A 27287-nucleotide genomic window follows, 5' to 3' on the forward strand; every position below is an offset into this window, starting at 1 on the left:
GCAAAAACATCCCACAAATGGATACGTCAGTTTTTATGCAATGCCAAATGCCAACCACATTTCAATGGTAACTGAGTATCAGCTGATCTTCATACGACAGGGATGCAGCTTTTGTTGCTCTTCCCATCTTAATATATACAGTGGTGCCTCGCATAGTGATCGCTCCGTTTAACGATGAAATCGCATTACGATGGACTAAAGTCCATCGCAAGAGCGATCGCTTTGCGATGGCCCCTATGGGGACAACTCCCTTTGCGATGATCGCGGGGGAGCGCTCCCCCACGATCATGGCAAAGGCCCCGCTGGTCAGCTGTTCCAAAAAAATGGGCTTTGCGCTGCTCGCGGGGAAGCACTTCCCCGGGAGCAGCCCAAAGGCTCGCTTTTTAGAACAGCTGACCGTCGGGCATTTGAGCTGCTAGCAGAGAAGCGCTTCTTCGGGAGCAGCCCAAACGCCTGCCCCTCAGCTGTTCCAAAAGGTGTGGGTTTGGGCTGCTCTGGGAGAAGGGCTTCTGCCGGTGCAGCCCAATCCCCTGCCTTTTGGAACAGCTGAGGGGCGGTGGTTTGAAGCTCAAACGCCGCCTCTCAGCTGTTTCAAAAGATGGCGGTTTCGGCTGCTCCGGGAGAAGGGCTTCTGCCGGTGCAGCCCAATCCCCTGCCTTTTGGAACAGCTGAGGGGCGGTGGTTTGAAGCTCAAACGCCCGCCCCTCAGCTGTTCCAAAAGACGGCGGTTTTGGCTGCTCCAGGAGAAGGGCTTCTGCCGGTGCAGCCTAATCCCCTGCCTTTTGGAACAGCTGAGGGGCGGTGGTTTGAAGCTCAAACGCCCGCCCCTCAGCTGTTCCAAAAGACGGCAGTTTTGGCTGCTCCAGGAGAAGGGCTTCTGCCGGTGCAGCCCAAACCCCTGCCTTTTGGAACAGCTGAGGGGCGGTGGTTTGAAGCCCAGACGCCCGCCCCTCAGCTGTTCCAGGGAGTCCCAGCATGGCTGGGATAGGCGGGCGGGGCGGCTCCCAGTGGCGGCGGGGGCAGGGGGATCTGGATGGCTTCCAGGCAAAGCACTCGAATCCATCCGGACCCCCCCACCCTCCCTGCCCCAGCTGCTGCTTGGAGCTGCCCTGCGCCCGGTTTCCCAACCATGCTCGGACTCCTGGAGTCGGGGAATCAGCTGTTCGGTGGTTCCAAAATGGCCGCCGGACACCTGAAATGGCCCCGCGCAGCGTTTTCGCGCCCTGCCCTCGCTTACCGAGGGCGCGAAAATGGCTGCCGCTATGGGGAAACATCGCAGAACGGTGAGTTTTGTGCCCATTAGGAACGCATTAAACGAAGTTTAATGTTCCAATGGGTTTCCCCGTTCCGTATAGCGATGTTTCCCCATAACGAAGGTTAATCCGGAACGGATTAACCTCGCTATGCGGGGCACCACTGTATACGAGTATACAGTATTCATTTGCCAGTTAACTGAAGGAATGAATCAGTTTACACTTGACTATAAGCACTAATTTAGGGGCAAATGACACAAGGCAAATTTGAAAAAGAGTGCAATCATACACTAAACAGATACCTCTCCTTCTTATGTTTGACCACTCCCATGTGCGCCCTTTCAGCAAAGTTTGGAAAACACTGGAAGGACTTTCTAGGTAGAAAGCCTCTTCTAACATCCCCCACCCCTAAGCAGCACCTTCTCTGAACATAATTTCTTCTGAGGGTGACAAGAAGGGCGCAAGAAAGAAAGCAGTGGCCGCTCCTATCTTGTCTCTTTTTCACTCTTCCTGGTCATGATGTCAGGGAAATCTGGGCCCAGAAAGGTGCCTAGAGAAAGCATGGCAGCCACCTCTGCTGCCGAAAGCTCCATCAACAGAACAACACAAAGAGTTGGAAAGCCTGGGCTCAACTAGCTAATCCACAAAGCAAGCAAGTGACCTAAAAAGTACCAAGAAGACCTAAAACTATTAAATTCAGAACACCAGCAACTTACACCTTCTCTCTACTGAGTCCCATAGAAGTACAGACATCCTTTGTTGCCCTGCTCTTAACCCATCCCTATCCCTCCAGCCAAAGAACCCATTCCATCTTCTTTATAAGATGTTCCAAACTTTTGGAAACATTCTTCAGTTAAAACACGGAAGTTGCCCCACAACTAATAGCAATGTCTGATGCTCTGCTCTAGCCCCTGCCCCAAAGCAGGCCTTTTTTCTGAATGCTCTGAGTAGGAGGGAAGCATGCCTGGATTCAGCATGCAGCAATGGCAGCTCCAGGGTACATGGACAGGAAAGAGAATCCCTCCCTCAGTCTTCCCCGTTCCCTGGAAGTAATGAGCAAGAGAAAGCATATAGCATATTAGAAAGTGATCACAATTCAAAATACTCACATGCAGCACACATCCCTATCAGTTGGTTCCTGTATTTCAATTGCTTTGACCTTTAAAACTCTAACTGTATGTTGATGATGGAAGCAGGAAGCGGCCCTTTATCTGTGTTGCCACATCAGCAGCTGCCACACTTCTGTCCAAATTCTAAGTTATTGCAGCCATTCCTCAAAGGTGTCCTAACCTGTGTGTGTCTGTTTGTGTGTGCGCGTGTGTGAAGTCCTGTTCATAAAAAACAAGCCTATAGCATGCTAAAATGTCTTTTCTGTTTATATGAACAAGGTTCCACATATGTATTGTTGTAGTCCTGCAGATCTTTTCTGAATAAAATATATTTTTAAATCCTGACTATTCCTATTATGCATATGTTTACACATACTGGACCCAACTGTTCCTACCTAAAATGAGCTTTAGATCAAATGGACACCTACGTCCTGGCTGCTTACATATTTTTAAGCCTTTAAAACTAGTTTCTGATGGTAATTTTACTTGGCTTCATTTAGTGAACTTTAATAGGTTTTCCACCACCACACTAAAACTTGTGCTGAAGACTGAACTGTGCTCTTTATGCACACACTTGGGAACAACATCCCAGAATATGAGCTTGAGGCCAACGCTGGCAACATGCCAAGTTCCACTGTGAAATGGAAGACAGACTGAGCAGCTGGAGCAGTGCCACCTATCATCCTGGCTCCACTGAAATGCCAATTGCCATTTATTTTTGGATTCTACTCCAATGAATTGAGCAGAACAATCTATCTGAAGACGTCAACAAACCTTTAAAGCCCAAGACTGAGACTGCCAGCAAGAAGCCTTTCATAACAATCTAGCAAATCAATTTCTACATTGTCTGAGGGCCTTTCGAAACAATCATCAAATGCATCCCACAAACGGATATGTTTGTTTTTGTACAATATCTCTGCATTTCAATGATAACCGAGTATCAGCTCATCTTCATACAACAGACAGGGATGCAGCTTTTGCTGCTCTTCCCGTCTTAAAAAATAGAATATATTTTCTGTTTGTGTGTATGTGTAAAAGTACACTTCAGAGGAGGAAACAAGGAAATGAGCAGCTTAAGGTATAATCACTGTTAGCAAACGACTGAGCAATATATTCTCCAAATGGCAGCAGACAGAAAAATGAAAAGGAAGTATCTTAGTGCAGTGGTTCCCAAATGTTTTGGGCCATGAGCCACTATGACACACACTTTGGGAACCTGTCTTACGTCTACTACATTTCCATGTTACTCTTGTACTGTGAAACACTGGGCCCCTCCTTTCAAATTAAAATACTTTGAACATGAATGCAACAATAGACTAATATGATGTAGTACTCTTCAATAATCTAATTGGAACTCAAAGGTAGAGACAGCCATAATGGCACAAAACAAATTCCAAAATCTGTACTAGGATAACAACTTCATTAGGCTAATCAACTGTCCAAGATGCAGGCTCAGAGTTTTCTGCATTTCTAGATCTTAGTCTATGGGCTAGTCCAGGTAAAATCTAAAATCATTTAGCATTCTTCCTACGTTAATTCCTAAAACACAAAGACAACAAGGATTGAAGATCTAGCTTAAACCAGCTTAATACTGTGTGAAGCTTAGCATCCTTTTTCCTTCTGGCAACCTGGCATGATACTGTGTAGCATTATCAGACCATTTCTTGGTCTCTCTCTCTCTATATAGACCAGTGGTTCTGTGGTGGCAGAGCAGCAAGAGGTGTGGAATGGAGCAGGAAGCAAAGAAACACAAAGGAGCCAGAGCTAGAAGAGCAGCAGCAATGGCAATGGCTTGGCAACACACACACACACACACACACACACACACACACACACACACACACACACACACACACACACACACACACACACACACACACACACACACACACACACACACACACACACACACCCCTCTCTCTTGCTGCTCTACCACCACAGAACCACTGGTCTACAGGATACCCTCTTGTACTCACTACCATTCACAAAGTGATACCACACAGGGGAAAATCTCTGAAGCAGACTCCTTTTTTAATCAATTAATCACTTCTTGCCCAAACTCAAAGCAACTGTCAGCACTGTTTTTTGACAACTTTTGAAAGACCCCTTTTGAGGTGATATTTCAGTTCCTGTAGTCTATATTCATTCCAAGTTTTTTAAAAAAGCAAGTCAGGCCAACCATTCTCTTTCAAGATAAGCACAACTGGTCATTTCAATTTATATGAGCTATTTAAATCTGGAGATATTTAAAGTCACATATTTCTGAATGGGGGGAGAGGAACAGGTCACAATTTTACTTTTAATAGATCATAATTTTAAACCTCATTGTCAAAAGGTACCCAAATTTAGCAGAGCAAGAGCAAATTGTCTGCTACACCTGTGCCAAATTTGGTGCAGTACAGGTATATTTCTGAATATGCCTTGTAAATCGATATCTCATATATGAAGGAGTCAAACCAAAGCATCGACACAGGAAGACCAGCAGCCAACAAATCTTCAACACATAGAAAACCTAGCATAAGGTAAGTATCTTCAAAACCCTGGGAAAATAAAGGGATTTCTACTTGTCACTTAGAAGTTAACTAAGGCTTCACAATTTTGTCACAGAAGGGTGTTGCAAAATCTGAGTGCCACCACACACAAAAACCACCATTATGGCTATAGAATCAGAGAACAATGGAGTTGGAAGGGGCCAACAAAACTACCAAATCCAACCCTCTGCTCAATGTAGGACCTCCTGCTTGGGCTAATTACTAGAGAAAGGATAGAAAACAGGTACTTCTTCAAAGTATTTCCAACATTTTTCAAGATTTGGTTGATTAGCAACGATATGGAATTTCTGCCTCTGAAAGGGAGCGGGCTGGAAAACTGAACCTCTACAAAAAGTATGTACTGCTAGAAGCACAAAACTATTTTAATACTATGAGTCTGTTTAAATGGGAGAAACACCCACTAGGGCACAGTCTAACCTATTGGCTTAGCCTGGGCAATTTGGAAGTACATGTCTATACAGTGGGGTCTCTACTTAAGAACTTAATCCGTATTGGAAGGTGGTTCTCAAGTTGAAAAGTTCTTATGTTGAATCTGCATTTCCCATAGGAATGCATTGAAAACCATTTAATCCGTATCTGCTCTTTTCCGTCCATAGAAACTACAGTGGAACCTCTACTTAAGAACTTAATCTGTTTTGGAATGATGTTCTTAAGTTGAAACGTTCTTAAGTTGAAGCAAAATTTCCCATAGGAATGGACTGAAAACCAATTAATCCGTTCTGGCTGTTTTTTTGTTATGTAGAGGTGCGTTCGTACATTGAAGCATTAGTTCCCATAGGAACTAATGCAAAGCTGGTTAATACGTACTCTACCACTAGGGGGAGAATTTTTTTTAACCTAAGATGACCTAAGGTTAAAAAAAGAGCAGGAAAGGTTTTTTTTTCCTGTTCTTATCTTGGATTTCTGTTCTCAAATAGAAGCAAACTTTAGCAAATGGAGCTGTTCTTAAGTTGGATTGTTCTTAAGTAGAGACGTTCTTAAGTAGAGACCCCACTGTATGTGGGCTAAAAGGCTTCTCAATAAAGCACTGACACATTTGACTCCTGTAGCAAAGCACATACATAACTTCATTGCATGAAGTAAAAGGTACCTGAATAGCATGAGGTTCTACACAAGATACACTGTAACCAAGAATGACTCCTCTAATTTAATGTTTTGCCTCACTAACTTGTTTTGAAAACACCTGAATCTGTTCTGTAGACCAACGGTCCCCAAACCTTTTTGGGGCCGTGGACCGGCTGAGGGAAGCGAGCTCCATGCGTGAGGGGCCACCCCCACATGACCACGACATCCCCCCCACACACATGCGTGCGGGGGGCAGAGATCCCTATCTACAGCCCAGTTCCAGCAAGCCCACGGACTGGGACCAGGCCGCGGACCGGGGGTTGATGACCTCTGATGTAGACTATATAATGAACAGGAGAATTTATGGAAAGACTTACTTGGGATAAACTGGTTCATAAAGATATTTGTCTCTTGCAGATGAAAGACTGAAAAACAAGATGTATCCATTTGCAGTCTGAAAAAAATTTAAAAAAATCAAAGATGTAGATGGATAAACATTCCCATATAATTCTAAGGTAGAACTAGTTCAAAGCATTCTATATTTAAAACACATGAAATATGTAAAGCAACACAAATTCAACATTTTTTTCTGACCAAGCATTACCATAAGGGACTAGTAAAAAAAATTAAGGGACACATGCACATACAGATAGACACAATAGTGCAGTCTTTTAATACAGTGGACCCTCGACTTACAGATGGCTCGACTTACAGACTTTTTGAGTTACAGACTTCTCTGGCCACAAAATTTAGGTTTGACTTGCAGCCACAGAATCGACCTACAGACCAAAAAAAACAAACAAACAAACAAAAAACACCAAAATGGAACAAAAATGGAACAAAAACGGCCGGTTACGGGATTAATCGGTTTTCAATGAATTGTAGGTCAATGGAGACTCAACCTACAGACTTTTCGACCTGCAGCCACCATTCCAATACGGATTAATTCCGTAAGTAGAGGGTCCACTGTACCACAATAATACACAGTGTACCTAAACCCAGAAGCACATGGGTTTTCATCACAGTTTATATAGACTGATGTTTGGAAAAATTGAACTTCTGAGCTCACATAACAGGGAACTGTATTTTATTTAAAATCAGAATCAAAAGATCCCAATTTCCACCTCTGGTGGAGAAAGCAGAAAAAGGAGGGGGAGAGCAACTGATCATGGTTTGCTCATGCAATAGGAAATATAGTTCTTCCCATTTAATTTGACCTGCACTGTACACTTTTAAGCTTCATAAATATGTTACACAGTACAATGTTCTAAATTATAAATAACGTATGTTCTTACAGTAATCAAGTTAAGTTGGATGAGTACTATTACATGTACTTTCACTTTCACCAAAGAGAAACATGCATTTTCTCCATGATTTATGTAACATTTTACATCTCTGGATCAGCAGATATACCAAGAAAAGGCTTGAAATTAGAAAATGAGAAATGCTGAGTAAGGCAAAGCTCATAAATAAATGAAACACAGATCAATAAGGAACTTTTTGATCTGTTGACAATGCCTCTTGGTGCTGTGGTTAAACTGCAGTTCTCTTCACAATCTGAGTTTGATCCCTTTAAGCACCATGGGGTGTTATATAAGCAAGCACTTTTTTGCTTTTATTCAAGCTCCATTAATGTGTCCATTCTGCCCTTTTTCTTTTATGAATTTCAGTTTTCCTAGATGAACCCCATGTCTAAGGATTTGAAGTGGAACCTAAATCCCAAGCTTCGTAATTTAAAAAAAAAAATCATTTTAAAGGGATCTGTTCCACTCAAGTATTTCAATACTGGTAGTATATATCTCCCAAAGCAGCAAGACTGAATGGGAAAAAAAGGTTTCAGATTTCTTTCCAGGAACAGTTTCCTGTTTTTCAGTTAAGGATACAGAAGGAAGACATGAACTTGTCAAGTCTCTCTCACTATTGTTCCCCTAGTAACATCTTTCTACATGATTTCAGAAGCAAAAGGATTAAATGTCCAGGACAAATACATTCCTCTATATTAAATCAATAATAAACTGTATATTCCAATGTGGGCTTGTTTTCTATTTCAGGTCAAAGTCAGTTGAAAGAAAAAGTGCTATTTCCACTAGCATGCTAAACTAACCTTTATTGTTTAGCTACCTTTAAATAATTTACACTTTCTTACCTTCTGCCAGCAGGAAGAGTAAGACAACACTATACAAAATACTACCCTAACATTAGCATACAGAAGGGAGTTCTTGAATTCCACCTCCCATGCACACCAATAATTTCACAGCACTCAATTCAGTCTTCAAAAAAGCCTAAACTACACAGATAGCTTACATTTGGCCACAATAAGCAAGGCTCAAACTCTTATTTTATACAACTTGTACGGTCAAGTTGCCTCTAAACATACTGATAATGCCTATTACGGCATACTAGCATCACAACAAAATACATGTCTTCTTCTCCCTTCTGAGCAATGACCTTGCCATTGCCCAAACGCTCATTTTCCCAAGTTTTCAGAAGTTTTTAGGATGCATCGATGGCAGGTATTTACAATGCATGGAGGGAACATCACCCATGACACAAACAATTTTGTCAGAAAGAACTACCTGTCACAGGGAGGGCAATAACCTCTTACCACATCCTAAATATTTGCCGTCCACTGGATATAAGCTTCTGGAATTTGAGTCAAAAGCCTAACTTCCAGAACTGGCAAAGCCAGTTCAAACCATGTCTTTCAGGGATGCTGGTCTTGTAGGGCCCCAGCAAAGGTTTCTTCTCCACCTCAGCCAGGTGGCAGGCATCATTCCAGGCCACCTAGGCTCCAGACAGCTCCTTCATGACTTCAGAGGAGAGGTAAAAGGGTTAATGAAAACCGAGTCCAGACTCTACTTTGCTATCATCTGTTGCTCTTATAGGCCTGTACATAGGTGGAAAGTGGGCATTCTGGAAGACCCTTAAAAGCTCATTCCTGCCCCACTGTGATACGACATCTCTTGTGCCACATCAGTACCAACTAAGTGCTCAGAGTTTGCAGGTGCCTTCCTTTCCATGGCCAGGACTATGAGGGTCCCCATGTCGGCCTCAAGTCTCCTGGATAATGAATTAGACAAGATGCAAGGAGGCTCAGGGCAGCTATGGGATAAACCTTCACAACTAACAAACCTCAGAGGAAAATAAGGCAGACCCAGTAAGCCTTTATGTTACTGCTTTTAATAAAGGCTGCCGCAGCACTTCATTCAATAGCAGTGGCTGCCTCTTCAATGTATCTGCAGTCAAAGGTAGAGACAGAAACACCTGCATCCTGCTGCAGGTTCCTGAGATAACAGAACATCGCCTCTGCTTTGCAAATATCTTTTCTCCTAAGCCAAACCAAAGCATAATTTTGCATTGCCTTGACATTTTCCAAAAAAAAAGTTCAGCATGTGTTTGCGGGCACAGTCACAACCAGCACCATAACAGCCCTCCAAAGAAGTAGATTTAAGTAGAAGTAATCTGTCTTAGCATGTTAACAAAATTAAAGAGGAAAAAGAGGGAGAAGGAGAGGGGAAAGGTAAACTACTGTGGTGCTTTAAAGACAACGGATTTTTTCAATGTGAGCTTTTGTGGATGAAAATCCACTTCTTCAGACACAAGGATTGCAAATACTATGTCCTCTTACACTTATGCATATCTCCACGTTGACTGGCTTCATGACCAAGAGAGGATACAGATAACAAACAAGGTAATAATAGTTGATGCATGGTTAATGGTTTATTATTTCTATGTAAATGAACCATTGTTGAAAGGACATAGTTTTAACATTTTCAAGACAACCAGCTTGAACAGTGTGCAGTTCAAAAGCACAGTGGTGCCTCGCAAGATGATTTTAATTCGTTCTACGAAAATTGTTGTCTTGTGAAAAAAATCATCTTGCGAAGTTCCCTATGCATCGGTCTTTAAAAAAAAGTCTTGCGAAGCATCGGTCTTAAAAAAAAGTCTTGCGAAGCACGGTCATAGAAGAAAACGTCTTGTGAGGCACCATAGTGATCGCAAAAACCAACTGTCTTGTGGGTTTTTCGTCCCATGAGGCAATCGTCTAGCGAGGCACCACTGTAACTTTGTCACACTCCACTGCAATCTTTCATGCCTTATGTTGTATTCCATCAATGAATTGAGGACTATCTTGGTCCCTGGCTCCAGATTCTGTCACTTACTACCAAGGTGGAGCTGATTTAAATCAAATCAATTAAAATATCAATTTAAATTAAAAAAAGGATTTTCAATTTAAATTATGATTTAAACCAACCTTTTTTTTAAAAAAAGAAAATCATTGATTTTTATCCACCCTGCTTACTACTGACTGTAATTGTTACATCCCTAAATGTACATTTGTAAAGCACAAGAGACACTTTTTCTCCCACTCAAAAGCTATTAAAATTTAAATATTTCGGGCTCAGGTTTACTGGATTTCCTATATCAGGGAACACCTGATACCATCTGTTATTTTCCATCTTAAGAAGAACACTAGCCACAGGCCAAGTAGCTAAGAACTCAGACATTCATTTAATCATCAACACACAATGTTGACAATCAAAAGGCTGGAGAAAAAACCCTAGCCTAAATTTCTCCATCTGAAAAGTTATTAGAAAATAAAAGTACTAAGGCAATTCGAATGTCAAATTCATTTCCAGATGGACAGAAAGGTAATGAAATAAGCCAACCGCTTTGGCTTGGTTTCATTAACTAACTTGCTTGCCTGACGTTTATATCCCTTTGTGGTACATGCAGAATACTGGTTAAAAATGGAATGGTTCACCATGTTCTGATGTGCATTTAGTTATTAATGGGACAAAAACCATTTCAGACTTGAAAAACAACTAAGTGGAGACATTGTTTTGGAACATAATCCACAAAAATATACAGTGGTGCCTCGATTTACAGCCATAATCCGTTCCAGAAGATGGGTGTAGCTCGAAATGGTCGTAAGTCAAAGCACCATTTCCCATAGGAATGCACTGAAACCCCATTAATCCATTCTGGCTGAAAAAAAAAACCATTAAAAAAAACCACTCCAAGCCCCATCAGAAGGCGATGGGGCTGGGGAAAAAATCAAAAACACCCCCTCCACACACAGAAAGTTCCATTGGAAGGTGAGGGGGCTGGCGAAAAAAACTACACACCCACACCCACACAGACAGCCCCTATGGAACGCTATGGGGATGGGAAAAAAAACACTAAAAAAACACCACACACATACACAGCCAGCCCCATCGGAACACCATGGGGCTGGGGAAAAAAATCAAAAACACACCCCCCCACACACAGCCAGCCCCATCGTAATGTGATGGGGCTGGGGAGAAAAATCAAAAACACCCCCCACACAGCCAGCTCCATCGGAACGCAATGGGGCTGGGGAAAAAAACACACACAAAAACAAAACAAAACAAAAAATCACAGCACAGAAACATAACTCCCCCAAACCCACCCTGAAAAACCCTGTAAATCTACTCACCCAGAAGCAGAAAGCAGCTCCAGGCAGTGCGAAGCCTCTCTGCAAACGCACGCACACTAACACTAGCTCTTTGCCAACCAACAGTTAGCCTTCTACTTTGAATTCCCCAACTTTTTTCCCTGCCTCTTTTGTTTGCAACTCGAAGCTCCGGCTGCAAGTCAAAGCAAAATTTTGCGGCCAGAGCTCATCGCAACTTGAAATGGTCATATGTTGGGACATCCGTAAGTCGAGGCACCACTGTAAGTGAAAGTTAACTTTGGTGTTCAATAAAGAAAAACTATGAAGTTCTTAAATGCTAGTTTTCTTCTTTACCTACTTTGCTTCCTTGACTTAAATTTGATTCCCCCCATTTCCTGAAATTAATATAGGACAACACAAAATGAAAGGAAAATCCGATGCTGCGAAGAAAAATACTGCATAGGAACCTGGAATGTGGTCACACAGGAGGTGACAAGAATAAACATTGATATCCTGGGCGTCACTGAACTAAAATGGACATGAATGGGCAACTCAATTCAGATGATTACCATATCTACTACTGTGGGCAAGAATCCCGTAGAAGAAATGGAATAGCCATCATACTCAACAAAAGAGTAGGAAAAGCTATACTGGGATATAATCTCAAAAATGATAGAATGATTTCAATACGAATCCAAGGCAGACCTTTCAACATCACAGTAATCCAAGTTTATTCACCAACCACTGATGTGGAAGAGGCTGAAACTGACCAATTCTATGAAGACTTACAACACCTTCTAGAACAGACACCAAAAAAAAAATGTTCTTGTGATTAAAGGGTACTGGAATGTTGAAGTAGGGAGTCAAGAGATAAAAGGAACAACAAGTAAGTTTGGTCTTGGAGTTCAAAATGAAGCAGGGCAAAGGCTAATAAGAGTTTTGTCAAGAGAACAAGATGGTCATCGCAAACACTCTTTTCCAACAACACAAGAGGTGACTCTACACATGGGCATCACCAGATGGGCAATACTGAAATGAGATTGATTATGTTCTCTGCAGCCAAAGATGGAGAAGCTGTATACAGTCTGCAAAAACAAGACCTGGAGCTGATTGTGGCTCTGATCATCAGCTTCTTATAGTAAAACTCAAGATTAAACTGCAGAAAGTAGGAAACACTACTGGGCTAGTCAGGTATAATCTAAACCAAATCCCCTATGAACACACAGTGGAAGTGAAGAACAGATTTAAGGAACTCAATTTGGTGGACAGAGTGCCTGAAGAACTATGGATGGAGGCTCATAACATTGTACAGGAGACAGGAAAAAACTATCCCAAAGAAAAGGAAATGCAAGAAAGCAAAGTGGCTGTCCAACAAGGCCTTACAAATAGTAGAGAAGAGAAGGGAAACAAAATGCAAGGGAGATATGGAAAGTTACAGAAAATTGAATGCAGACTTCCAAAGAATAGCAAGGAGAGACAAGAGGGCCTTCTTAAATGAACAGTGCCCAGAAATAGAGGAAAAGAATAGAAAGGGAAAAACCAGAGATCTGTTCAAGAAAACTGGAGATATTAAAGGAACGTTTTGTGCAAAGATGGACATAATAAAGGACAAAAATGGGAGGGACTTAACAGAAGCAGAAGACATCAAGAAGAGGTAGCAAGAATACACCGAGGAATTATACCAGAAAGATTTGGATATCCTGGACAACCCAGATAGTATGGTTGATGACCTTGAGCCAGACATCCTGGAGAGTGAAGTCAAGTGGGCCTTAGAAAGCATGGCTAACAACAAGGACAGTGGAGGTGATGGCATTCCAGTCGAAATATTTAAAATCTTAAAAGATGACGCTGTTGAGGTGCTACACTCAATATGTCAGTGACTGTGGAAAACTCAGCAATGGCCCCAGGATTGGAAAAGATCGGTCTACATCCCAATCCCAAAGAAGGGCAGTGTCAAAGAATGCTCCAACTACCGTACAACTGCACTCATTTCACACGCTAGCAAGGTTATGCTCAAAATCCTCCAAGGTAGGCTTCAACAGTATGTGGACCGACAACTCCCAGAAGTACAAGTTGGATTCGGAAGAGGCAGAGGAACTAGAGACAAAATTGCTAACATGCGCTGGATTATGGAGAAAGCCAGAGAGTTCCAGAAAAATATCTACTTCTGCTTCATTGACTATGCAAAAGCCTTTGACTGTGTCGACCACAACAAACTATGGCAAGTTCTTAAAGAAATGGGAGAGCCTGACCACCTTATCTATCTCCTGAGAAATCTATATGTGGGACAGGAAGCAAAAGTTAGAACTGGATTTGGAACATATGATTGGTTCAAAATTGGGAAAGAAGTATGACAAGATTGTATATTGTCTCCCTGCTTATTTAACTTATGTGCAGAGAACATCATGCGAAAGGTAGGACTGGTTGAATCCCAAGCTGGAATTAAGATTGCTGGAAGAAATATCAACAACTTCAGATATGCAGATGATGCCACTCTGATGGCAGAAAGTGAGGAAGAATTAAAGAACCTCTTAATGAGAGTGAAAGAGTAGAGTGTCAAAAATGGTCTGAAGTTCAACATCAAAAAAACTAAGATCATGGCCACAGATCCCATCACCTGCTGGCAAATAGAAGGGAAAGATATGGAGGCAGTGACAGATTTTACTTTCTTGGGCTCCATGATCACTGCAGATGGTGACAGCAGCCATGAAGGTAAAAGACCCCTGCTTCTTGGGAGGAAAGCAACGACAAACCTAGACAGCATCTTAAAAAGCAGACCTCACCTTGCCAACAAAGGTCCGCATAGTCAAAGCTATGGTTTCTCCAGTAGTGATGTATGGAAGTGAGAGCTGGACCATAAAAAGAGCTGACCACCAAAGAATTGATGCTTTTGAATTGTGGTACTGGAGGAGACTCTTGAGAGTCCCCTGGACTACCAAGAGAACAAACCTATCCATTCTAAAGGGAATCAACCCTGAGTACTCACTGGAAAGATAGATCCTGAAATTGAGGCTCCAATACTTTGGCCATCTGATGAGAAGAGAAGACTCCCTGGAAAAGACTGTGATGTTGGGAAAGTGTGAAGGCAAGAGGAGAAGGGGACGACAGAGGATGAGATGGTAGGACAGTGTCATCAAAGCTACCAACATGAATTTCATCAAAGTCTGGGAGGCAGTGGAAGACAGGAGGACCTGGTGTGCTCTGGTCCATGGGGTCACGAAGAGTCACACACAACTTAACGACTAAACAACAATACAAACAATCATAAATATACTACTCTGAATGCTTAAGGAACACATTTAAGTCTGCACTGGGTTAGGAGGGACATATCTGAGTAAACTGAAACTATTCATGATGTGTGAATTCTTCACATATTTGAACATGCATATTTAGTCAAATCTTAAGAAACACAAAAGCAGCTGGTTGAATGAGACTTGTCATGAGACTAACTTTGTTTTTTTTTTCTGCTGAACTAAAACTTCTGCAACTGAAACAATGTACAGGAAGTGTGCCGTTCCTGGTAACAGCCAGCATGAATGCAAAAAGGGTGTGTTAACAAAAACAGGAGACAAAAAAGGATACGCATTTATCCGATAATTCAGAACTAGTCAACAATGTGTTTTCCAAGGCACCTCTGTACATCTCCTAAGTCTTAGAAGAGTTGCTGATAGGGATTCCTAATTATTAGATCAGAAATGCTTCATACAGATAATAAGAATGTGCCATCAAATCAATTCAGACTTATGGTGACCCCTTCCAAGTTTTTTAGGGAGAGAGTACTCAGAAGTGGTTTACCATGCCCTTCTTCTGGAGGTCCTGAGATGATGCAGCTTGCCCAAGGTTACATAGGCTGGTTCTCTCCCCTGCTAGGTACAGTGGGGAACCAAATACTCAGCCTCTGCAGCCAGATATCTAATTCACTGAGCCAGCTTTCTACCTCATATCTTAACAGTAAACTGCGGAAAAATCTGAGTGTGATGTTGGTATGCTCCTAAAGGCACAGGACATAAGGAAAACAATTTTACATTGTGGATTGTTTAGATTAACTGAACAGTAATGAAAGGCATTTTTTTTTTATCTTAAGCAAACTTCGCACCACCAGCCAACAGGCTGAAATTTAAACTGAAAAGGGGAAAATTTTTCTATCAAGTTTATTATCAGAATTTCTTTATGGTATAATTTTTAAAAAACCCTGGATGCACTTCCCAAGAGAACAGTTCCCAAGCTGTTCTCTTCAGCTGCTCCCAGCAGCAATCAACTAGACAAGGCAATGTGCAATCTCATGAGGGCACTCAAAGGCCACAAAATTCACTGGTTGCTCAGAAGTGCTTTAAAATGCACATGCATATCTCTCTCTGTACTTCACCCATGCCTTATGAATCTCTGAAGATTTACTTAAAGACTTCCTGGGCAGCAATGAGTTTTATATTTAAGAACCACACCTTATATAGCTCTTCTCTAATTATATTTGTAACAAACAACTTTAAATAGTCCAAAATACATGTCTTCTTAACATAAAAGATTTCAGCTGCAATACTCATTAATGCAAGTGTCAGAGGTTGTGTGGATAGACATCTGCTTCCATGCTCACATCTAACTAGTCATTACAGATTCAAGCCTATTTGCTCATTCTCTATATATTATATTGGAGATGGGCATGAACCACTGAATCAGCAGTTTGTGCTGATTCATACATTGTCTGAACAGGTATTTGGCACTTCCCAATCCCACCTCCTGAGACAGGCACCCATTCAGAGACAGCGCCCAGAGGAGGCTGGGCAGGGAAGCCAGGATGTTGCCTCTTGAGTGGGCACCCATCAGAGGAGGCAGGGCCGGGAAGCACTGAACACTTGTTCGGATGAAGCATGAACCGACACGAACCACCAGTTAAGCAGTTTGTGCCCATCTTTAGATTACATCATTTTTCTAAAATACATTTTAAAAATTCATAAATAAAGAAAAGCAATGAGAGTAGCATTTTATAACTTCTCTTTTCTTATATTAGTTCCTGTACAATTCCATAATGCAAAGAGAAACTACATCTAATGTGCTACTCTCAGAAAGAAGTTACATACTAGTTTTCTTGTAAACATCTTCTCATTATATAATGCTAGATAATTTCCACAACTTTAATCACTATTCTGACATCATATAATTATATCATTAATTATTAAGTGCTGTACACATATTAAGAATCAGACAGCCCCTATCCTGTAAAAATGACACAACAGGAAAATAGATATGAAAGGAAGAAGAAAACAAGCAAGCACAGAGACTAGTTATTAAAAGTCTTTTAAGAACTAGCCTAAATGGAGAGGTGCCAAATGGAGCAGCAGGCGAGGGGCCTTGCATTTAACCCATCTGTACATGGCTGTATTAGCTGCATGATGACAGTCTGAGAAACAAGAAACCAAATGCGATTGAACTCTCAACCTGCCTAACCGAGCATGTCATGCCGAGTCACTGCTCTGTCTGCTGCAGATGACAGTAGTAAATACTTGCTTTTTTTGACCATTCAAAACCTGAACCTTTGATTCAGTGATATTCACAACAAGTCTATAAGGTAAATCAGATTTATTATTAACTGAAGTGTGCAATAATAATAATAATAATCCTCAAACTGCAGAGATGGAAAGGATCCTATGAGTCATCAAGTCCAGCCCATCAAGCAGGCCCACTGGGAAATCATACTCCCAACCTCTGGCTCGACAGCCAGAGACCTAAACCCCCGAGCAGAGATGGGCATGAAGCACTTCATTCCAAGTCATCCTAAGTCGTTGGCACAGCACCATAGGCGCCGCTTGTTCCCTGACCCATCCCCCTCACCAGCGTGTGTTGCCCTTTCCCTTCCCCTCGCACAATCTTCCAGTCCAGCAGGAGCACAAACTTTCCCTTCTCCGTCTTCTCCAGCAGCTGCCTACTCAGACAGGGACAGAAGGGAAACCCCTGCTCCTGCTGAGACTTGAAGATCATGCAATGGAGAGGGAAGGAGCAAAGCACACCAGCTGGTGACTGGAAGTGCCAGCAAGGGGGATAGGAGCAGGGAATGTGTGGCACCTGTGGTGCCATGCCAATGACTCAGGATGACTTGGCATGAAGTGCTTCATGCTCATCTCTACCTGAGCTATCCGGCAGTTCAGTGTATCTACATAGCATCATAAAAATGCTGTCACAGAAGCTTCTTTACTCACCGAAATAGCTATCATGGTGCTGTCAGGCTTCCATTTGGATTGGGCATAGTGTCCAAATTGCAATGCTGCTTTTTGTGATTCTTTATAGCTTACAATTAAGACACTGGGCTAGGAAGAAGAAAAGAAGAATACACAATTAAATTCCGTTATTTGTGCAAAAACATTAAGTCAACTGGATACTATTTCCACAGTTACAACACTCTAAGGAGGTTACAGAAACCTGTGTGACACAAGAATGTAGTATGCTTTCAAAAAAGGAATTTATTCATTTATTCATAGAAATAAGTTATTATTTACTTAAAATATTTTTACTCCACCTTTCTCCTTAAAAGGAAGCAAGGTGGATTACACATGCACCTGGTAAAGGAAAAACACACATTTTTAAAGCACATGCTTTCACCAGATATTTAAAGTACCAGAAATCTGCTGCAAACGTATGAATAGCTAACTGAGATAAAGCTGTACTGACTTCATCAGGATTATACTACTGGTGTCAATTATCTCTTGATTGTATTCTGTATAATGGGACACAATAATTTATGTGTTGCAACTACATGAAAAGGGGCAAACAGGGAAAGATATCGAAGTCAAGAGTAGGGCTAAGAGAAGTATTCCAAATGAGAGAAACATCTTTTGTATGTTTCCTTACCCAGGAAGTTGAAATCTTCTGTTATAATTTTTAATGGAGCCTCAAGAGCAAGTTTCTATCTGAAAATGAAGCTGCACTCCATAAAACCATGCAAGAAATCTATTTTATATTACCATTACTACATTGTGATCATATTGTTTCAGGACATCCTTCCTTTGTAAATGTTTCTGTATGATTTCATCCATTTTTCTATGTTTATTGTATTTGCCCATGGCTGCCATCTTGTGATATTTGTGAGTTGCTTGTTTAATATTATTGGAGGGTGGGTGGAGGAATGGATGTTTTCTTTATGCTTACGCTTTTGTTTCAAACCGCCCAGAGTAATGGCATGAGACTAGATGCTGAGATAAAGAAATTTAATAAATGAATGAATGAATACCAGAATTGCTCTCATTGTTTAATGCACTTTTTATTTACTCATGTGCATGTCTGCCTACCACAGCATACATGCTTTCAAAGTTATGTATATCTGTTCTACTCATGCAACAACAGCAGTACAAACAGCACTAATAAAATAGTCCACCTCGGCACTGGTATGTTAATAATCTGCAGCAAAAAGAAGAGACTCATTATACTTTAAAAACAGATTTATATCAATAACATGAGCTTCCATGGACTATCATCCCATACAATGGTTGTAGTTAACAAACTGCTCCTCTTTAAGGTGGCACAGACTGTTTTTCTTACTATATCTACTGCAGTGGTGCCTCGCTTAGCGATGTTAATTGGTTAAAAAAAAAACATCGCTATGGGAAAACATCGCTAAGCGAAATACTATTTCCCATAGGAATGCATTGAAAACCGGATAATCCGTTCCAATGAGAATGGATTACTGTCCTTAAGCGAAAATCGCCATAGGAAACATCGCTAAGCGAAACGCGGTTCCCCCATTGGAATGCACTGAATAGGTTTCAGTGCATTTCAATGGTTTTGACAGGTCCGTTTTCGCTATTTTTAAAGTGTCTTAAAATGTTCAAAAACTGTTTTAAATGCTTGGAATCGTTAGTGCACCCTTTAAAACCTTTGCAAACTTAATTTGGCTTTGTTCTGAGTCTTCCTTAATTTTTGGTGAATTTTTTCTCCCCCCATTGAAATGCATTGAACTGTAGGTTTGACAGCTGCCAATGCATTCCAATGAGGGGAAAAATTCACCAAAAATTAACGAAGACTCAGAACAAAGCCAAATTAGTTTGCAAAGGTTTTACAAGGTGCACTAACGACTCCAAGCATTTTAAACAGTTTTTGAACATTTTAAGACACTTTAAAAATAGCGAAAACGGACATTGCTAAGAGAAACAGGGGGACCCAAACTGTCATCGCTATGCGAGGCATGGTCCCAAACATCGCTATCCGAAATTCCCCCACTGGGAACATCGCTAAACGGAATGCAAGATCGCTCCTAAAACCTCATTGCTAAACGAATACATTGTTAAATGAAGCAATCGCTAAGCGAGGCACCACTGTATATTCTTTATAACTCTCAAGCAATCCACATACTTCCACATCACTCTAGCAGAGAGGTTCTCAAACCCCGGTCCGCAGCTGGGTGCCAATCCATGACCTGAGCCGGACCAGGCCGCGAAAGCATACCTCCCGCCCCCCCCATAGGCATGCACGCACACACACAGCTGCTTTGCACTCGTGCCAGCACCGGCATGAGTGCTCCCCACCCCTTCACACATGCGCCTGAGTGCCTGAATGCCCATGTGAAGGGATGGGTGGGCACGCGAGTGGGTGGGCATGCAGGCACCCCTGCGCATGCGCAAAGGGGTGGGGGAGCGCTCATGCCAGCACCGGTAGTCGGGCACTCCCCCACCACTTTGCGCATGTGCCCGAGAGCGTGCGCACACCTGCGGGGGGGCTCCCACCTTCCTTGGAGGCTCAGCCAGTCCGCGGTCCCCTAAAAGGTTGGGGACCGCAGCTCTAGCAGTTTTACAAATGAACTAGAGCAAATTAATAACATTTGGTGGAGGTACAAAACTATATCAAAATACTGTATCTACAAAAGAAAACTTAAAATATTACATTGAAACCACTGTAACTGAAATTTGGTAAACTCCAGTTTAGGGGGAGAAAGATATTCTGGTATTAAGAATGAACGCAAACATTAACCTGTTTCTGTGCAATGAACCTTTAACAAGTTGTGTCCAATATGCTAATTTCTTCTTGCAGTTTATGCAAGAGATTGCTTACAAAATCTTTGCTCCAATATTTTCTACACTTGAAAGCCAATACAGTATGTTATACCCACTAGGGATGGGACTTTCATCTTCCAGTCCCAGAATTCACCCAGAATCCCACCCCAGGCTGAATTCTGAGAGTAAAAGCCTCAAAATTAAATCGGGTTAGACCAGCCCTTCCCACCTTCTGCTCTGAACTGCAAAACCACCCATTGCACTGTGGGGATCCCAAGACACTGGACTCTGTAAGACTTGTAAAGGTGCATAAGAGGCCAAGTCCTGATGCCCATTAGGCTGTACAGTATAGAGGCAGCCTCCAATGGAACTACCTCTCTCATGTACCTTCACTGTTTGCACAGAAACCCTGACACTCCCACAGCGTGGGTATGGTGGTGGTTCTGGTGGTTTGAAGAAGATGCTGATGTTTGTGCAACACAGATTGTGGTATCTGCATAGAATGTATTTAACCAGTCAGACTGTATCTGTGGTAGCCAGGCTGCTATAAAAGGCAGTGTCAGCCAGGTGTCAGTTAGGGACCCATACAATATATAGAATGATAGTAATAGGGACGGATAGGGCTGACAATATGTACCTCAGACACTTGGACTGAAATATAAATGTAGTAGGATAATATTTACCAGGCCTAAATAATATTATGAATGTAACAATATTACAAAGTGAAAACTATTTACCAATGAATGTCTGTCATACATTATTTATAATATCTATACAGTAAATAAAATGTATTATAACCAAAACCCAACAGAAGCAGCACAGGGAAATCATGGAAGAATTCTGCCTGGGAGGTTCTGGGTGAATTCAGAAACTAGAAGTCCTAAAAATACAAAAGAACTACCCTCATGCTAGCTGAAGCCCTTTCAGATTTCCTGAATATTAAACTTGTGCACTAATTTGATCTTACCTTCCTACACTCAGAGGTTAGACAAACACAACGCTGATGTGCCAAAACTTGTAAGCTTTGCCAAAGGCATTTAAAACTTATAAAATAATTTCTTTAAGAGAAGAGCCAGAAAATAAACACATTTGTTTGAAGTCATTATGTTTCATAAAACCAGGCTCTGAAGTTAGCATTCTATGAAGAACAGTGAAATTCAAGCAGCTGTACGAGCAACATTCTAAAGAATCCACATGTGCACAATTGACATTATTTTCTGAAAAGTTGTTAGCAAGAATGCAAGGTAGAAATCAGTTCCACACTTGCCCACTAATCCCCCTCCCCATGTTGACAACACTGTGGCACAAACCAATAGGACACCAACGTTTTTCTGTTTTGCACAAAACATCAGTGAAAATGCTGGCACACAACCCCATATACTTGAAGGTTATCCCAGTGATCCCAAACTGGGCACCTTAGTTCAACTCACAGAGTTAACCAGTTTCTCAAGGTTTGAAAGAAAAGGACAGCTGAGCTGTAAGGTTCGGTTCCTTTTGCCCAACACAAGATGCTGTTTTATCTGCAATATTCCTGTTGGGTGGTTGCTGCACATAAAGTGAACCCTGGAGAGCAGACAGCAAGCTTCCCCACTCTGAGCCATCTTCTATGTCACTAATTGCATAGCAAATTAAATATACATTGTTAATGAGTGGAAAAGTTGAGTTGCTAAATACACAGAGGTAGCAGCGAAACTGTAACAGGCTTATCAGCAATTACTGACTACTGTACCTATAAAAATTGTGTGATGACTTAAGCTAATCACATTATTAGCAAGTGCCAACTAAAAGAATTTAAATACACACCAGAAATGCTGAAGTCATGTCTTACTCACAAACTTACAAGATCTTGCATGCAATCAGAAAGCCACATTATACCTACAGTACTTGGCTGCTACTGTCACTGTAACATCATAATCTTTTCTCTTCTCATTAGACCCAGATGCAAAAATGGAGAAATTCAGGGGGGAAGGGACACTCTAGAAAAAATCGATTTTTAAATTAAAATGTGTGACTCCTGTATTAATTTTGTCCTCGTTCTCTGATAGGAAAAGATAAATGTGCATAGATAATAGTTGCAGCTGTTTCTGTTTAACAGATGTATTCACAATTTCATTTTTTACCAATTTAAGGCTTTCACATTTTTATCTTATGTACATGTCAAGCTGCATAATTTCATGTGCTACCCGAGTTACAAGATATTTCATGTTGATGAAGCAGCAAAACAAGTTTACATTTCTACAAAAATGCACATATTTCTATCCACCATATATGTTTCTTTCTTTCTTTTTGAAGGAAACAGAAAAGAAATGACTTCTTTCATGAGACTTCAAATCTTCCAAAAGTTTTAATTTGTGCTTAGTAGACCTGCATTGTTTGTTCCAATAATTAAAAGAGGACATTACACTCTTTAACAAACTGGAGGATAGTATGAAGACATGAAGAACTACAGTATTTAGGCAATGTGTATAGACACTCAAGAATTGGTAGACTTTACGTATTATAATAGAAATGGGTTGAAATCTTAAACTAGATTACAGTATATGTATGAAGATTTGCTTGCATGAAGCATACACAGTCTCTTTTAGTCTGGCAGAGACCAAATGCACTATTTTGGTCTGGTGGAGTCTTCAAAGAAAAGAAGATTAATTCAATTACTTCCCATCTCAAACAGCTTTCCAATCCTCCAGGGCTTATTTAGGAGGGCTGCAGAGGATTTGCAAAGGGGAAGAGAAATTACAAGAAATCACCTCCTTCCTTGTTTCCCTAGACCAAAGAACTTTCCATCACTGAAATGACATCAAGTGGGTACAACTCAAGGAGTGCTCAAAACTACAGCTACTGTTTTTGTGTCATGGCCATATAGCTAACTAATCTCAGTTTAAAAGACAATGGCTTCCCAAGATCTATAGAAGTTCTTCCTGTCCTGGTTCTTGGAAGTTTCAGAACTGGAGAACTGACAATTAAGTTGTGAACTGCAAGAATTCAGTGCTTGCCTTCTGACACTGAGCTACAGTTTCCTTCATACTATACTCTGCTGTGTGACATTCTACTGAAAATATCTTGCACATAAGTCTTTGAGAAATTTAAGATATTAGATTGCTAATATAATGAATAGCTATGTGATCCATTCACAGGATGGAAGTCCAAGATTGGGCAATACAATTATGGGTCGAATCAAAATTACAAATAAAATGAACTTTTAAGCTCTTTGGAGGTCTATATCAGCAAACTTGGTATAAACCTTGGGCTTAAGGTAAACAGTGAAAAATAGGGCTGGAAGTAATACCCTTAACTCAGGTAGGATGCCAACAAAGCAAAATGGAATTTAGATTCAAAATGCTACAACTTTGTAACTCTTTGTCATGCCTGCATAAAGCCTCCCCCCTCCCCCCCCAAAAGGCCCTAAACCTGCTTCTCTAGCAGGGAAAGTACTTAAGAGCCTCCCCGCAGAGTGGTCAAACTGCTGTACTAGAGCCAAACTCTGCTCACAACCTGGGGTTCAGCCCCAGGTAACTGGCTCAAGGGTAACTCAGCCTTCCATCTTTCCAAAGTCAATAAAATGAGTACCCAGTTCATGGGGGGGGGGGGGGTAATGTGTAGCCTGCATAATTAACTTGTAAACCACCCAGGGAGTGGTTTAAGTACAGTACTATGGGGCAATATATAAGTAGCTTTTGCTTTTAACTAACTCCATATTTTGCATCTTCCTTGGATTTATTTCATTCTTCCTCTCTGGGTAATATGAAGCAACTAAAGCCATTTTGAAAACTCACTTCATAGGGATAATGCTACTGGAAATGATCGGCATTAAGTTGCTGTTCATAAATTTATTTAAAGTCAGAGATCTGAAATGGGACAGCATAACAGAGAGAAAAGGAGATTCATCCAGGTCTACATTTCAAAGGCTGGCAAACATTCAACTAGTACTGCAAGTCACAGCCTGTCCCTGTAAACTTACATCTCAAGACTGTGAAGCTTGCTTTCCTGCCCTTTTCAAAAAGAAATCTATGTTTCAACAATAAAATTAGATGTACTGAATACTACAACACAATCCAAATTGGTAGGAGATAGGCTAACCTTTAATGCTATAATTTAAAAAAATCCCTCTATTGCACTGTAGCATTTTAAACCACAACAGCTGCTGTATTAGGCCATGAATTTCCGAAGGTGAAACTGGTAACTACTGATAACCGAACTGTCCATTGTTTAACTGTGGTTAAAACCCAGTCTTCTTGTGTAAAATTCTTACAGACTCTGTTTCTTTCAGACTAATAAATGCTATTCAGTTGCTCCTAAATATAACTATGTGTGACATCTCCCTCTCCTGTTTGCCTAAGTGGATTCAAGTATCCACAAATTACAGTATCAGGAATGTATGGAACTACATTCATAGAAATTTCAGGTGTTTGGCCTAAATGATTCATTATTTCCTCACCTCCCCAAAGTGAATATTCATGAAAAGCATCTGTCCTCTTGCCAAGTTAATGGCTGATCAACTTTTGGGGAGGAAGGTTAGGGAGAAAAACAATATACTGTTGCTTCTGTTAAATAGACAGTTGGAAATAGTCAGTTGCAAGCCAGGGTAGAAGACAGAATGGAAAAAGAAGATCAGAAATGCCAATATTATCGACTAAAAGAAAACAGAAATGAAAGAGACAAGTGGATTTCAGCTTAAACTGTTTAGACTACCAGAGGATAAAACAAACCAAAAAAAATCGTGAAAATCCTGCAGGGCAGTGTCCATTTAAATAACCATCACTTTATATTCTCGGAGCTACTTATGTAAGCGAGGAACACCTCAAAACCAGTCTGACTCTGGGAAGCCTGAAGTCATCATGATGCCACTTAAGTAGCTGTTGACAAGCTGCCCTCCTTTTTAAAGGGAAGGAACTCTTCCCAACACTTCGGAACCGAGATCCAGCCCCGCCAAAACACGCTCTTTCGCCACCCGCGGGCTTCGGGGCCATTCTCCGTCCCTTAATCACGGGGCGATTCATCCAAAAAGCCCCTCCGCCAGGTAGGCCAGCTCTTCCCAGTTGGGTTTGTTGGGAAGCGAACGGAGAAAAGCGAGAAAGGGAACAGGTGGCCTGAATCAACCCCAGAAGCCACGACCCGACCCGGGACTCAAAACTCAGCCTCCGAGTTCGGGAGTTCGAACCCGCTAAACGGCGAGCCTCTCACCTCACCGATCCCAATTAGGCCAAAGGAAAGGATATCCTCACCTTCCTTCCCCCTCCCAAAAAAAGGGGGGGGAGCATTATCTCAAAAGAGATCCGAGCCGTAAAGAAAGGGGGGGGGGGAGAGGAGGGGAGGCCCGTCCCCGCGAAGGAGCCCTACTTACCCGGTTGTACCAGATGGAGAGCTGAGACGGGGACAACACGGCGAACAAAGTCCGGTGCGGGTCCGCCTCGATTCGGAGCGGGGGCTCCTGAGCCTCCACGGGGCACAGCAGCCTCTTGGGCCACCCGCTGAGGAAATACATGGCTGAGGCGGAGGAGGAACACCGGCGGCGGCGGCGGCGAGGGCAACGACCCACACAGTCCCTCCCTCCGTCCCGGCCTCTCTCGCCCGGCGCCCGTCCTAGGAGGCAGAAGGGGCCGCGGCCGGAGCCCGAAGGATGGCCGGCTGCATCAGCCCGGAAAGGCGGCGGCGGCGGCGGCGCTCTCGGCGCTCGGGAGAGGGACGGAGGGAGCCGGCATCGTCGCACCAGAACAAGGACAACCGCGAGAAGTTTGCTTTCGTTGAGCTGGCCGGGCAGAGGCCGGGGGGGGGGGAGAGAGAGGCTCCGAGAAGGGGAGGGGGGGGGCAGTCGGGCTCCCTTTTCCGTCGCGCGGAGGCTGCGGAAGGAGAAGAAGACGACGGTTCGTTAGAGCTCGAGGCGGCCCCCTCGCAGCGACGCCCCCGCCTCCCGCTGCCGCTGCTCTTCAGCCTTCCGGGCGTCTCGCCTTCCTCTCCCAGCTCTTGCGGCTCCCCTCGCGGCCATCCCTTCTCCTCTCCTGTGTGGGCGGGAGGGGGGAGAGGAGGAGGAAGAGGAGGAGTGAAGCGCGCGCGCGCACATACACACAACCCCCCCCCCCCCCAAGAGAGGATCGCCTTCGTAAGGCAACTCGGCACGGGTGGACAAGGGGGCGGAGACAAGGGAGAGGAGGAGCTGCTGGAACAAAGGAGGCCGCGATTCGCTGAGCTGTCAACGGGGAATTCGGAAGTGACGTTGCATGGCCGCCGGAGGATCAGAGAGAGAGAGAGAGAGAGAGAGAGACCGCCCGAGAGAGACAAAGACAGTCCTCTCTAGCTTCCTGTTTGCAGAAGAGTTGGTACACGTGGTGGTGGTGCAGCCAATTGAAGCGGGGAGTAGGAAAAATTGATAGGAGGGGGTCGTAATTTCTTTAGATGAACCTTGTTGCTTATTGTCAATTCGCCTCTGATTTATGTCGCCTTTATGAATGAATTATATCGAAAATGCTCTGTCCTGGGCATCCTTGCTCGGCTCTTGCAAACTCAAGGCTGTAATTTCCTTTATTGAGTCGATCCGTCTCATAGTTGGTCTTTTCCCGCTGTTTTCTGCTTTTCCTAGCATTACTGTCTTTTCCAGCTACAATTGTCTTCTCATGATGGGCCCCAAAGCAGGAAGCCTGGGTTCAGTTCGGGGTTGATTTGATCTAAGACCCATTTGTTTACCTTTCTGTTGTTCCAAGGTATCCTTAAAGCTGTCCTCCAGCAGCACATTTCAGACACCACATTTCCTTTCTGCTTTCTTAACTGTCCAGCTTTCACACTCATACATAGTGACTGGAAATACAAGAGCATTGATGATCTTATTTATTTCTTTAAAATATATCTGGCTTTTCTCCTTAAAAAGATCGAAGGCAGCATACATCATTAAAAGACAGTTTATAAAGCTAACAATGGCGAAT

General features: G+C 42.4%; 1 protein-coding gene across 2 annotated transcripts in view; it reads right to left on the reverse strand.

The window, feature by feature from the left end:
* The window catches only part of RIC1 (RIC1 partner of RAB6A GEF complex), a 70513-nt gene extending 44137 nt beyond the window's left edge, over positions 1-26376 (reverse strand). For both annotated transcript variants that reach the window (XM_020810375.3, XM_020810376.3), the window contains exons 1-3: positions 25715-26376; positions 17590-17697; positions 6357-6433 (exon numbers count right to left, since the gene is read on the reverse strand). In XM_020810375.3, the coding sequence (XP_020666034.3) occupies positions 6357-6433; positions 17590-17697; positions 25715-25855 (326 nt within the window). In that variant the 5' untranslated portion in view covers positions 25856-26376. The remainder of the gene's footprint in view (positions 1-6356; positions 6434-17589; positions 17698-25714) is intronic.
* Positions 26377-27287: the final 911 nt, after the last annotated feature.

This window comes from Pogona vitticeps, chromosome 2 (genome assembly GCF_051106095.1).
Source record: "Pogona vitticeps strain Pit_001003342236 chromosome 2, PviZW2.1, whole genome shotgun sequence".
NCBI classification, from domain to species: Eukaryota; Metazoa; Chordata; class Lepidosauria; order Squamata; family Agamidae; genus Pogona; species Pogona vitticeps.